A 15499-nucleotide genomic window follows, 5' to 3' on the forward strand; every position below is an offset into this window, starting at 1 on the left:
TTTAGTTTGCTCATTGTCTTAAAAAAACTATTTTATTTTAAAATTTTTGTACTTGTTAAAATTTTTTTTTAAAACTTTATAAGTGATATTACTTAGTGAAAAAAGCAATCTCCCTAATTTTAATACTAGATGTAAACTTATAAAATGTGCAGATTTTCAGTTGAAATTTATGCAGTGTTGAGTTAATTTATTGATTTTTATATTTGATTTCACTTAATTCAGTTGTTTCCTTGTTGTTGAATTTTTTTAAAACAAAAATCATGATTTTCATATATTTTTTATTAAAAATTAATATGTTTACAAATTTTCAGACTCCATACTGTACTGGAATTCTAGTGATGATACTTTAATCTGCAGGATAAAGTCAAGAGACAATAAAGCATCTGTTTATGATTTGTTTGATAATGAACCACTTTTCACCAGATTTACCAAAACCCCTGCTAAGATTTTCCCATGTGAGGAATGCCAAAAACAGTTTCGCCAAAAACGGGACCTTATTCGTCACATAAGAGTCCATACGGGTGAGAGACCGTATGTCTGTGATCTTTGCGGTAAAGATTTTAGCAGAAAGGATAGACTTCTTGTACATAAACGAATGCATATCTAGATGTGTGATGGTTATTGAGCAGAAAGTAACAATAGTCTTTTAAGTTGCATGGATGTGTGTACGCAAGTCATTAGTTATAGAAAAAAATTATTTATCAATACACATTTTTACTTTATATTTGGTTAAGAATAATTTTAATTGTTCAGAAAATGTATTTTATATTGTAATACAGCATTTCACGATATTTAGGGTTATGGAACCCTAAGTGATCAAGTTACTTTTGGCAGAACCCCAGTATTATAAAAGAAGTTCATTAGCAGCTGTGAATGCAAAAACCAAAATAAGTAAATAAATAAAAAATACTAATTATTTTGAAAATATTAAATGTGATAATTGAAATGTTGTAAATTATGAATTTGTTCTTGGTATGTGGCATATTAGCTGAAAATGTATGAAATGAGCTGAATTCTGGTTTAAAAAAAGAACTGTTATAAGCATTAAAAATAGTTACCAGAAAAGCCTTCTTCCTGATTTTGGTTATTTTATTTTGAATTGAAAAGCTTGATTAGAAGTACTTATGGAAATTTTTTATAAATGTATTTCCTTTTCATAATTCATTCAATATTATTCATTCATTGAAAAAAAATTGTTTCTTAATTATACTACTTTTTTTTTACTGGCATTACATAAAATTCATATAAACAACTGAAATATTAAATGAATTATGAATTATTGATTGACTCTAAATATAATTATCACTGGTTTTAAAAAAAAAATCCTATCAGAACCCTTTTGATACTTTCAGGGAAATTTTGAGTTCCACAGAACACTGGGAACCACTGCTGTAATATACAGTAATGCAGTTTTGTTGACTAAATATGTATAGTCTAAAAAAACTAATTGCAGTCCATAGAGGGCCAAGGCCTACTGTGCCCATCTCAGTTTTCTTGACCTTGGACTCTGGAGTGCACGAGTAGATGTTAGGTGCTGAGCTGAACGCAGAACCCCCAGTGTTTAGTTCCCAAGCATGCTTGGTACTAATTTATCGACCCACTGAAGGGATGAGAGGCTGAGTCAACCTTGCCCGGCCCGAGGATCGAACTCAGGACCTGTGGCGCGGAAACTCGAAGTGTTACCACTCAGGCACTGGGAAATAGGCATAGCCAAGAAGTCTATACATTATGTTATAAGCTGAATAGGAATTAATATATTTTACTTAAGTATTATAGGAACGAGATATGAAATGAAAAATATATAAGGTATGTTATGAATTTAAAAAGTGATCTGTAAAGTTAAATCGTTTGATAAACATGTAAGTGGAATGTATTTAATGCATGGTACATGCTGTATTGTAACATAAATGTTTATACTTCCTATTTATCATGTGAAATTGGTTTAATAATATTAACATTTATGTTATAGGTGTTCACTCCAATTAAAATTTTATGCTACTGTATTTTATGTACATTTTTCAAAAAATATATTTTTTTGTTTAAATTCAGTGTTTACAGTACATGTTTACATTACAGTAGTGTTTACATGTGTTGGTATAAATCACTGTCTGTAAATTTTCTTCAATTTGGAAAAGTGATATGTGTAATAAGTGATAAATAATAATGTTTAATTACTTAGATAAAATGTTTCGAATGTAAGTCAATTTTTGTTTATTCCAAAGATTTAAAAATTTTGATTATTTAAATCAAATAACAATACAGTTAAGCTTTATTTGAGTCTGGGTTATTGTTGATTTGTAGCAATGACTTTTGTATGTTTTTGTACTAAAACTTTAAGCATGAATAATTTGAAATCAGGTATCCTATCACATCTTTGTTTCTCACTTAGTAAAAATAGTTTTTTTCTCTCACTTAGTTGGTTTAATTGGATGTATTTAGTGAACCGTGAAACTTCTTAACATTTGAGTTCTTGTTTTCTTAACATTTGAATGCTTGCAAATTTAATAATAAACATGGTCTGAAATTTAAAAGTAATTTTAAAATTAAGAAACTAAGTTAAAATCACAAATTGAAAAGTTGGTGTGCACAGGTATTTCAATACTTCTTATGATTGTTGTTGAGCTTAATTAAACCAAAAATCACCTATTCAACAATTGTTGCTTATACGGATCTGCCATGCAGGTGGTCTTGGTTCCTTTTCCTGGACGATGCACCAGTTTCCATAATTCTTTTCTTTAATAGGCGATGATTGGTTTAATTAATCTCAATATTAAATCATCAAAACAACATTTTATGAAATCTTATTTAGAAATGTTATCATTATGTCCTTTACAGGCACTATTGGCAGTTCAGTAAAAATTCTTAAATAAAAATGAAAATAAATAAATGAATTGCACAGTGCACCATCTAATTTTCTAATTTCAGTGCTCAATTAATTTCTCCATATCACAATATTAGACCATTGATTTCTAACATTAAGATAATCATCTATGCTTTTAACCTAAGTTGGTTTTGGAATGTTGTTTTGTGGCTGGTATCTTTTAACCTTCATGTTTATATGGTGGCTTAACATATTAATATGATGCTATTTTATAACTTTAACAGAGTATTTTTCTGCATAATGCTTAGTTTTTAAGATAGTTTCTTGTATAATTTGCTAACTATTGAGTTTTTTACTTTGAGTAACTACAAAATTTCATCAAAGAACTATGTTAGTGTATTTAACCATACATATTTACTGTTAACATTAAAAAAAAAAATAGAGATAGCAGTGATTTTGGCTAGATTTTTAAAATTATGGGTCCTCAGGATTCTGAACTTTATGTTTTAATTTTTTAAAGATGTTGTTTTACTAAAAGCTAAAGTTTAAAACCTTCTTTATGTTCAAATATTAAAAAAATTTATGTGAAATGAAATGAATTTGCATTTTAAACTATGTTTGAAAAAATTAAAAGGTTGAAAGAGGAGAAAAAAAAGTCTCCCCAATTTTTTTTTCTTTCCCAAGCTTTTGTACTTTTGCCCTAACTCAAACAAATCTATATTGTTTATCTCATTTTTTTATGCCAGGTAAAATTTTGCATTCCAAACTTGCAACACAACTTTATTTTTGCATCCTGTCATCTGTAATTTTTAGTTTATTTGACATACCGTGGCATGCAAGCAGAATCACTGAAGATAGCGAAAAAGCTTTTCTAAATTTAATTAGTAACAACAAAAATAAATAGGAAAAAAAAGTTAATTTTCATTCTGTGAAAATAAAATATATATTAATAAATATATTTTCGCAAATGGAGTTTCAAAATAACAATGTGTGTGTTGTGAAATAATTGTTGCATGATTGATGGTTTCCTATTTTCTGTGATTTGATGACTGTTAATTCACTTTCACACATTTCTGCATTTCTTTGGTAAATTATATTGTATTGTTTCTGTGGAAAGTTTAATAAATCTTTATTCTACAAGTCTTGTTGATTCTTTTTCTTACTTTTTCCTCTCACTTTTTCTATACAAAATTAGATTGACTTAATTCTCAGTTTTTATATTTGCTTTATTTTTTAACACAGTTTATTTAAAGTGTATTCTTTGCTTTAAATTTCTTAATCAAATAAGTTAATAAAATTATTACTGTTTAATAAATTAACTTTTTGCTATAAATTTTGAAGTTCATGGTAACTTCTGAACTTGAAGTTTAGATTGAGTATTAATAATGCTAAGTGTTTTTCTTCATCCCATCTTGTGAAAGTTGTAAATGAATAATACCTTGTGAAGAGTACTTGTAAAGAGTTTGCAAGTGCATTACAAAAATTATATTGTATGAAACATCTTTTTAACTTGTATATTTTTAAAATTCAAAAGTCTGTCATTAAATTGCATGTTGCCTATGAAGTTAAAAGTTGCATTCTTATTCCAAGTAAAATATTTAAATCTTTGAAAAAACTCTTTTTACTTTAATTTTTTATTCTAACTTTTGAGTTATTAAGACGCAGCTTAAGTTTCATGTTTTACAATTGATTGCTGCTCTTGCCAAATCGATTAACTTCACTAACTTTATTAAATTTTTATATTAAGGCACTTAATTGACTACAAATTCAATAAATTAAAGACAATTTTTCTAACAATAAATATTAACAGCACTAAAAAAAACTTTTTTTGGCCATTGAATGATAAATAATTTATTTCAGATTTATTTATTTACTCAGATTATTTATGTTTATTAAATCGATTCATATATTTATTGTGTATGTATTTATTGAATTTATAACGCATTAGATTAAAAATGAATTAAAATATTAAGAGTAGATAAGATAAAGTATTAAGAGTAAATTGCAGTCCTCGACTTACTGATGTAGTAGCTGTAAATACTGTAAAGAATTTAATTTTATTTGTGTTTCTCAGTTGTATTGGGCTACACGTCACAGACTAATGATGTACACGTCTAAAATCTGGCATAAGATTTAATAGGTTTTTAGAAACTAAATTAAAAATATATATTAGTTCTCTAGTAGTTGGTAACTGTTAATTTTTGTGTGTGTTTTCTGTTTGTCTTTATAGTTAGATTCAAAGATCTCATTATAAAAGATAAAGTCAAATTTTATCAGCAATAAAAACGGTAAGAGATTTTTATTAATTTGAAGGAAAAAAAAATATGTATTCTTCTTTATTAGAAATTTGGTAAAAACTAATTTTTGTGTTTCGAAGCATAATTTAAAGATTGAATTGTAAAGACTTATTACTGAATTATGCCTGTAATATTATTAATTGATTTAAAAGTATGTTACTTTGCTAATGATAGCTCATTTTTATGTATTCAAGGGGAATTTAAATATCTCATCATGAGAAAACTATACGAGTGCATTTTATCTGCAATAAAATTAATAATTTATTTAAAAATTTTATTAATTAAATAAAAATACATTTAATAGAAATTGTAAATGTTTAGTGCAAGATGGTTTTAATTATCAGAACTACAATTTAAAGTTTGTAAATTGCTCTCATGACTTAAAAATGAATAGGTTTAATCAGTCAAGTAAATTTCTAAATTTAATTCTACTGTATATTTATTGGTCTGCACTGTTATTAATTGTATTTACTAAATAGGCTACACTCTTTTAATATAACCTCTTCACCCCTAGTATTCGAACACAGTTTTACTTCACTTTATATTCCTTATTTATTAAGATTTTTAATGGCAAAACCTTGTGTTCTACTAATAACATTAATAATATAAGATTGTACACTGTCGAATTTGCTCAGCATATGGCAGCACATCCGTAGCGGAGAAAATAAGGAAAGCATCTTTTATTAATTTTCAAAATGCTAATATTCCATAGTACAAATTAGACTCTTTATACCCAATTAAGTACTTTTAATTGAAAAAATAATTAGAAGTTGATTTGCAAATGGAAATGTAGCCTATTAGTAGAAAACTTATGCTTTAATGATCAATCAATAATTTATTAATCAATAATTTAATCGATCAATAATTTTTCTAAAAATATTGTGTTGTATATATAATTTGGAAATTTTTAAATTTTTTTTTACATTTGATATTGCAGAAACTCTAATTTTAATTCAATCAGCAGCTCCTGTTAAAAGTGAGAGGCCATCAGTTGAAAGCCCGATTTTACCACCTTCAAAGAAAAGATTTAATCCAGCTCTTAGACCTAGCGAAGTTGTAAGATATGATGGGTTAAGTCACTTAATTGAAAGAAGTCAAAAGCAACAGAGATGCAAATTGGAAAGTTGTTCGTACAAGACAACCTCAATTTGTGAGAAATGTGATGTATTCTTATGTTTTAATGCACAGAGAAATTGTTTCAAAATATTTCATACAAAATAATTGTAAACTATACTTAAATAAATGTTCTCACTTTGCTTGATTATTGCTACTATTAGAGTATTTTTTAATTAGTTGATAATTGGCAGAATCTTGTAATATTAAATATACTTGTATATAGTGCAGTATCTAATCAACCATTAATTTTTTTTCCTGCCCAATTAATAATTCAGGGCCACTGGGGTGCAGTAACTGTCTTCATATCTGATATTTCTATAATATTTTGTGTATGTAGAGTTGTTTGCAATATAATACAATATCTATATATAATATTTTAATTTTTAACATTTTGTGTGTTCAAAGCATTTGAAGATCTTTTAATTGCCACTAAAACAATCACTATCACAGTTTTTTACTTAGCACATAACAATCACTTGTTAATTTTCTTTAATTTAATTCAAAATGCTTTTCGATGCTTTGTAACTTACTTTTTATTTTCTATTAACAACATATATACTTCTATAATATGTAATTGCATTGTACTTCTTTGTATGCATTGTACTTCTTTAATTATGTAATTACTATGTATTGATTTTATCAACTAAAAATAAAGCTGGTACAATGCAAAAACGAACTTCATTATTTTTGTTACTAGGAGCATGCATATATATATGTATATAGACGCATACATACATAACTTACGTTTAATTGTAATTAGCTTTGTAGGTATATAAATCGTAATTTTTTCAATTCTATTGCTTTTTTTTTTTAAAAATTATATTTTTATTTTTTAACAGATTTTTTTAAACTTATGTTTATTTGTAATGATTTTAAAGTAAAAATGTGTTTTATTATTATTAAAATTTGTTAAATAGTTTATTTGTTAATAGTCTTTGTGTCAAAAGTGAACAGTTTAATCACACTTATTAATTAACTTTAAAATTGATTATTTTTTTGTCTTTCTCTTTCTCTTAAGAAATTGTTAAAATTTTTGTTATTTTGCTAAAGTAATGTATCACTGAATTTGATGGTCAATTGAACTCTATTGAACCATAAACTTAGTATTAATTTTTTAGATAGTTAAAATCTTATTGCTCAATTTATGTGATTGTATGTTTTTTCAAATATGTCTTTGAATACTGTTTCATTTTTTTAAATTCAAATTTGTTTTTGATTACGTATAATGTTTTTTTTATTGAACATTATTGTACATGATACAAACCAACCTAGTCTCCTGTTTTTTAATGATGATTCCTGTATTTTACCACTGTCTCTTGTTTACCGGTATATTCTCAAATTTCTCTGTATTTGTTAAAGAAATTTTTTTTAACAAAAAATTTGACAATTAAATATTAACTGATGGCAAAAATACTTCTCTTATTCTTCAACAGATGGTGCTATTGCCAGTACTGCAGTATGTTGAGTGTTTATAGTTTAAGTAATTATAATTAATGGTTTAAAAAATATTTAGATTAAGATTTATATACATATTTTTTACTTCGCTTAATGTAAGTGCTTATATTATTTCCAATTTTGAATTTCTCTTTTCGACTTTCATGATTATGCATGTTGTATCAAAACTAAAAAAATGTAGCCTAAAAAAATGTTGCTGGTAAAATCTCCATTATTTTATTTCTCCAATGTTGATGATATTATAAGTAGTAGATATTTATGAAAGTTATTTTTCAAATATGTTTTTGAATGTTATTGTACTTTTTCTATTAAATGAATTGGAAATATCCACTTCTAGTGGTCTTATTTATGTAAAATTTTTCCCTTTCAAGTGGAGGAATAAAAATGTATTATATTTTCCCCCCCTAATTCAACTTTGTTTTTGTTTATTATATTGTTTTTTTTAAATTTTATATTTTTATTTAACAACATGATGTTTATGAAAGTTATATATTTTTGTTTTAAAATCAAATAGGTTTTTGTAATGTTGTTATACTTTTTCTAGGAAATGAATTGGAAATATCTACTACTAGTGGTCTTATTTATGTACACTTTTTATCCTTTTTCAGGTGGAAGAATAAAAACTAGTTTAATTTTTTTCTCCTAATTCAACTTTGTTTTTTATTATTATATGATTATTTCTTAGTAAACTATATAATATTTATGAAAGTTATTACTTTTTTTCAGAAAAAAGAATCGAATGTGTTTTTTGAATGTTATTGTACTTTTTCCATAAACTGAATTACAAATATTTATTACTAGTGGTTTTATTTATGTGCATTTTTTCCCCTTTCAGGCAAAAGAATAAAAACTAATTGTTTCAATGTGTCTGATGTAGTGCAAGTAATCAATCCTGGTACTTTTGATTCTACGAGTATTTTACTGAAATATGTTTGCAAATATTGTGGTAAAGCATTACCATCCAATTCTGCATTGAAACTCCATATTCTCACTCATACTGGTGAAAAGCCATTTGTTTGCGAATTCTGTGGAAGAAGATTCAACCATAAACAGAACTTCGTTGTACACAAAACTCTGCATACCGGCAGGAAATTTTTTAAATGTGACATTTGTGGACATGAGTTTAATCGCAAGGATAGACTTGCTGCGCATTGTTTGAAGCATAAGAGAGCATAAAAATTTCTCTAAAAATATGATGTATTGTACAGTGTGCAAAAAAAACAAACAAAAAACCTGAATAATTTATGATCTAGTGTTCAGATCATTATGTACTAGGACTTGTGCTTTAAAGGGATGACCTCTATTCTAATTAATTGATGAAAGCAATATTTTAAGTTACAAAATAAGACAAAAAAATTATTTTTCTGCATAAAGATTGATTCTTGATCCTGGGGGGAGGGGAGGTTTCTCAGGAACTACTACATAATAATCTCCCATCTGTTACATCTTAAGTGAAAATCTGATCATTAGATCAAAAGTTATTAAGGATGTTCCTTTTTTCATTTTTGTAAAATATATTTTTGCACACTGTACAACTGCAGCAAGCAGGTCTACTTAGATAATTGAATATTTCAATAATTGCATAATCTATAATAAGATTTCTTATAAAAAACTACAAAATAATTTTTTTGCAATCATAAAATTATTAGGTTACCAAAATATTTAAATTTTTTTAATGTTTTCACATATTTAAATTAATTTAAACCCTCTTTAATTTAACTTATGGAGATCACGCATTCCATTGTCTAATTATGAAAATTTATTTAACCTAAGTCCAGTGTGAATTATTAAATTTACGATTTATTGGATATTCTTTCAATAATAATAATTAAAATGTAATAGGCTAATGTTTACAATAACAATGTTTGGTGCTAACGGTCCCTGGTACTTTGGTCTAAGTTTTGGTGTTTATGGTGAAAATATATCACATTTTTATTTTTAAAATATCTGAATTAATAGAGTTCTACTATAATTCAGGATATACATTGGAATCTGAATGATTTCAACCTTAAATACTGATTGCATGAGTGTAAACAATATTTGATGGGTAATATTTCAAATGGGATTGAAAAAAGTAGTATTGTTATTTAAAAATGAACATTAAATAGTCATTAATGGAGTTTATATTATACTTTAATTTTGTGGCAGCTATTATTTATCTTATATTAAAAATTTTTTAACTCACTTTTTAAACACATTGGATAAATTCTTTTTTTAATATTCTTTAAAGGGTGAATAGAATATACAAAACATTTTTGTTTCAGTAGTTGGATATTATTTGGTTAAGTTTCAAAGCGGAGTTAAGTTTTTAACTCAGAAAAATTTTTTAGAAAGTGCATATCCTGTTAGTATTTAAAAGATTGCATCAATATTTGTATTTAATTGCTAAATATTTAAAGGGATTATATAATTATATTGAAATTATATAATAATTTGTTTTTTACTGTTCTAGGATTGGTGAATATAATTTATTTAAAAAAAAAATGGAACAAATGTTATTTTGCAAATATTTTATTGTTTGAAATTGATAATAAAATTATTTTGAGTTCTCTTTTTATGAAATGTTTACAGATGAATGATGTACAATCACACTAATATGAATGTTTATAGCTGTAATGTAATTTTGAAATCATAGCCAAAAGCAGAAACTTAAAATGGAATATTTTTTCCAGCATGTGAAGTTCCATTATCAACTTTTTTTGTGTAATCAATTTGATAAGTGGTAGACATACCAAATTAAATCTCATCATTAATTTTTTTTTCAAAGTATTTCCCAGCCTAGACTTCAGAAAAAAATTCTTTCTTTCCATATCCATTAAGAATTTACTAATTGTGAAAGATTATAAATTATATGTTTATTGGATATCTCCTTGTTAGGTAAGAGTTGCAAAATATGAAGCAAAATAAATAAATAAAATAAACATAGGTTACTAATTTTAAGTTAAAAACTATCAATAAATTTTTTTATGGGTATTTTTTTATGCTTATGTTTGTATTTTGTGAATAAACTTTCATTTTACAAAATAATCTCAAATTGCTACAATTCTTTACCTTTCAGACATTTAACTGAGTTATTTTCCAATTTTTTACGGGTTTAAAGTTTTTTTTAAACAGAATTTAGTTCATACGACCCATTTTGTTTTTTGTTGTTTATTGCCTTTGTGTATTAAGATGCATATTTTAAAAAGGTGTTTGCTTTCAATGGAAAATAATAAACAAAATATATTTCTTAAAGTATAAATTCATTTAATCGCAAACTAAAGGATTATTTTGAGTTTTCAAAGTTAATTTAAAATATGTGTGAATTTTAACTTTAATTCATTTATTTTATTTATTATTATTATTTTTGCTTCAGCAAAGTGCATAAAGGTAAGTAAAAATTTGTTAATTTTTTTTTAATCCAAAGCTATTTTTCCACTATTGTAAAATGACTTCAGATTTTGAATGAAGATATTTTTTAATTAACCTAATTACAATTAAAAAAAAAGACTTCATGATTGCTACTAATATAATTAAATAAATGTACTTGAATTTTAACGTAATGACTATTATTTTCAGACTCTGGATCCTTGCGTTCCACTTTCTTGAATCTCATCCAAGGTGTTTGGGGTATTCCTGCCGCAGAGATCGACAATGGTATAAAAGAAGATCCAGAAGACACACAAAGCAACTCTGATGGTACATCTTCTTCTCGACCTCGGAAGTACACTTGTATAGAATGCGGAAAAACATTTTGCCAAAGAGGTCATTTGGAGGACCATTTAAGGACTCATACGGGAGAAAAACCATTTTTCTGCGTTGAATGCCCTAAAAAATTTAATAAGTATTCTCATCTTAAAACTCACATCCGGATACATACTGGAGAACAGCCGTACACATGTGAAACTTGTGGTCGTAAGTTCAATAGGAAAGATAACTTGAATGCTCACTTACGTTCAAAAGGTCATTCTGGAGAACAGCCTTATAAATGTGGTTCTTGTGGTGCAAAATTCAACAGGAAGGATAACTTAACTGCTCATTTACGATTGAAAAGGCACCAGTCTTGTCAGCTAATTAATGATGAGTGAAATGTGATGCATTCTTATTGCTGTTGTATTTTATTCAACTGATGTTTTGTATTGTCGTATTATTTTACTTATAACTGTTTTACCGTTTATTTATTTTCTTTGACTGTTTTTTTTTCCTTTTTGGTGTGTGTGTTGTTTTTGTAAATGTTAAATTATCCATTGATATCCAGTTTGGGAATGTATTAAAATTAAGTAATATCTAAAGGGCCATGTTAAATTGTACTTATATTTTGCCAAAGTTATAGTGCCAAATAATTTATATTTGCTAAAGAATGTATTTTAATCATTATTAAGTTTTAAGACAATCAAAGTGTTTCTAAATGTGTTTTTAGGAACTATGAATTTTTAATTGCCAATTATGAAATTGTAATATATATGTTTAAACACTTTTAAATTTGTCCTATCAATTATACTATAAGTATGTCAAAAATCGTACAAACAAAATGGAATGACTTATGCCAATTATGACATATCAGAAAATTATTGAGCTTATATTTACTTGATCTACTTACTTTGTTCTACTCAGAATGTACCTTCGTAATTCTTTTGTAATTTGAGATTTCATTAAAAAAATGTTAATACTCAGTTTCTTCTAATTTGCTTTTATCTACAACTGTCTTCTTTCCAGGATCAATAACTCCTGTGTCACAGGTCTAGGTTTCTATTCTCGGACCAGGAAAGGTTGACTCAGCCTTTCAATGCATGGCTAAAATGAGAGCCAAATATGCTTGGGTACTAAAATCTGGGTGTTCCATATACATACCCTCCAACTTATGAGGATTTTGAAAATAATTTTTTCTAGTGGTAGCGAACCAAAGTAGAAATTTTTAAAGCAAATGGATCTCTCATAAAACTTTTATCAGAACTTAAGAATCTAGCCATATGGCCTGCACTTTTATAAGTAATAGTGGACAAGTTACTCTAAAATTAATTTTTTTTTAAATATTAAGACATTAATTTTGCTACCGTCTGAAAGTAAGATTTCTGAAACTACGGAAATTCTGTAGCAGTTGGAGGGTATGCATATACAGCTGACCACCCAACTGAAGACCAATTGGAACTGCACCCCAAAGCCCTAGGTCTAGAAAACTGGGATGGGCACTAAAAGCATTGGCCCACCATGGGCTGTTATGCCTTGACAGCCCCGGGTGGGTCTTCTCAAAGAACTTTTAACACACCAGTTTTCTTCCTGCTAGTATTTTCCTATATACCTAACATTGCATGTTGTGTAAAATCTACCAAAAGCTCCAAGTAAGCTCTGAAAGCATAGTTGCTAGTTGGAATCTTGTTTTCTGCTTAAATTTCTTTATGTAAACAAACAGCCATCGTTAATCTGAAAAATATTCGTAGTATTAATTTTGTAAAGTTTCTACTTTAGAAATATTACATTATGTGAGGCAAAATAGACACTAATAAAAAAAAAACTCTCCAAGTCTCAAAAAAGTCTGAGCATGAGCATTGTGCTTAACAAGTAATTAAGATATTTAAAAATATATCTGAAAATAACATATCCTATTTTCTGTTGTTGTACTACTAGTATAGCATTTGAAACTTCGCTGAAAAATAAAATTCTAAAAAGTAAGTGTGATGTCTGGTGGCACCACCCTCAACCAAACGCGAAAAAACAAACAGAGAAGGTAGGGCTCTGATGGAGAGCGAAGGTGCAGGAAGTTTTGTTTTAGTGGTTTAATTTTCTTCAAAATTTATTTACAATTATTAATAAATGTTTTTTTTTTATGTTTCAAACTGCCATTTTTTTTGGAAGATTTATATTTTTCGGGAAGCATTGGGGTGAAGGAAAGAAGGTAAAATATACATAATATCACAGTAAAAGATTCACAGTCTGATTTTATAAAAACAAGAATTTTTATCTGAAAAGATTGAATATGTTACAAAGCTGATTTTAAGAACTCGTAAAAGATAATTGAATAAATGGTCTTTCTTATATAAAACAACTAAACGCTGATGCTAACTAAATTCTTATATAAAACAACTAAACGCTAAAAACTGATGAAATTTCTTTCTCGCACTGGCAAGACAGAGCTGCAAACTGAAATATCAAACGAATAAGTCATAAGCATGAAGAAGAAAAAAAACAGTACCTATAAATGACATACACTAGTATATATATGTTTAAACAAGCCAATATGCCTCATTAGTGGAGTTGTCAAATAAAATTATTAACAATAATTAAAGATTAACTTATTACATATTCCTACTTTTCTTAAAAAAACTTTATTAATGAAGAAAAAAAGTAAAATTAATATTTGAATATATGAAAACAGATAAGCTGTATATTTTTTCTTCTTAAGAAGACTGAATTTTTAATTCTGATCTTAACTTCTTAAAAAATAATTCGTATACTGTGTTAATAATTTCTTAAGAGGCAATTGTTTTGTACATATAAATATTTAGAATAGCTTAACTTTATGTTACGCATGTTAAATGATGTAGCTCAATTGTGTAAATTTAAAACAAACTTTTAGCTTTAATGTGGCAGTAGGTTTTTAACAGCTTGCTGAAATGGATATGCATATAAATCAAAGGTTTTACAGGATGAATATGTCTCATATTCTAATAACTTCATTTAACAAAAAAAAAAGAGTACGAGCATTCCTACAAAGCTAGATTAAAATGCGTCACTAGCTCAGAGATGCCAACTGCTCCGGACACGCCAAAATAATTAAAAAAAACGGTAAGTAACCACAGAATAAATTTTGCAAATATTTGACTATTTTTGCTTGCTTTTTTAAAGGTATAGAATGACATTAATACTATAAAGCGGCAAATTATATAAGCCTACGGATTATTTAGAAATAGTGTTGGATAAAAATCTGCTAAATTGAATTTATTAAACCAAAAATCACAATTGATAAACTACCACTTTAAAATAAATATTTGCTGTCCGGAACAAGTTGGCATCACTGCTAGCAAAGCAAACTCAGATCGCGAAGTGATCCAATATGAGAGTCGTCCAGCAGGAGCGGAGCACCCCAATTACAATTAATTCTTCTATATAATTCATAATATTTACTTTCCAATTTATGTTTTTTATTTCAACATTTTGCTTCAGTATTGTATTAAGACAAAGAATTTTAATGTTTTGTTTTTATATTTCTCAGGATATAAAATTTTAGTGGCATTTTTTTATATCTTACTATTTTTTGTAATTGGATATGTTTGAACTTTGAACATAGAAGTGAAAATAAAGTAGTTCTTACAAAATGAATGACAACAAAAGAGTTTATTTACAATATTTACAAGATTTTTTCTTCTTCATAAAACAAACAAAATAGGAATATTATACAGTAATATACTTTCGAGAGTATAAATAAACAAGGTCCAAAGCACCAGTTGATTTATAAATTAAGCATAAATTGTAGGCGATTTCTCGTCTCAGATCAAATGTATCCTGAAAATATAACATTTCTCTTTTTTATAATGCTATTACAATGATTGCCACACAAAATTTTATGCAATATGCTAAGGAATATGATACAAAGTGATTAATTCTTATGTTTACAAAATATTTAGATGTTATTCTAACTTACTGCTCTGCTGAATTATTTTAAGTTAAATTGGCTTCAATACTGATCCTAATAGTATTCACTATATAAAAGTACAATAAAAAACTTTCAATAAGTTAATTTGGTTACTATTTTTTACAGTTTACTACAAAATTCTCTCAGTAGTTATGGGAAATAGTAAGCCGTTGAATTGTAAGAATGTTATGTGATTTGATG

General features: G+C 26.7%; 3 protein-coding genes across 4 annotated transcripts in view; 2 read left to right on the forward strand and 1 right to left on the reverse strand.

The window, feature by feature from the left end:
- The window catches only part of LOC107453865 (zinc finger protein Xfin), a 40492-nt gene extending 36531 nt beyond the window's left edge, over positions 1-3961 (forward strand). The window contains exon 10 of the mRNA XM_071181075.1: positions 312-3961. Coding sequence (XP_071037176.1) covers positions 312-607 — 296 coding nt within the window. The 3' untranslated portion in view covers positions 608-3961. The remainder of the gene's footprint in view (positions 1-311) is intronic.
- Positions 2340-12341, forward strand: LOC107453862 (gastrula zinc finger protein XlCGF57.1). The gene is made up of 4 exons (XM_071181076.1): positions 2340-2358; positions 6056-6174; positions 8491-8689; positions 11248-12341. Exons 1-4 carry the CDS (start codon positions 2340-2342, stop codon positions 11754-11756), a joined length of 846 nt encoding a protein of 281 aa, XP_071037177.1. The 3' UTR covers positions 11757-12341.
- Positions 12342-14985: 2644 nt separating this feature from the next.
- LOC107453861 (general transcription factor 3C polypeptide 3) overlaps positions 14986-15499 on the reverse strand; it is a 43519-nt gene continuing 43005 nt past the window's right edge. For both annotated transcript variants that reach the window (XM_071180607.1, XM_043045280.2), the window contains exon 27: positions 14986-15168. In XM_071180607.1, the coding sequence (XP_071036708.1) occupies positions 15058-15168 (111 nt within the window). In that variant the 3' untranslated portion in view covers positions 14986-15057. The remainder of the gene's footprint in view (positions 15169-15499) is intronic.

This window comes from Parasteatoda tepidariorum, chromosome 5 (genome assembly GCF_043381705.1).
Source record: "Parasteatoda tepidariorum isolate YZ-2023 chromosome 5, CAS_Ptep_4.0, whole genome shotgun sequence".
Taxonomy (NCBI): domain Eukaryota; kingdom Metazoa; phylum Arthropoda; class Arachnida; order Araneae; family Theridiidae; genus Parasteatoda; species Parasteatoda tepidariorum.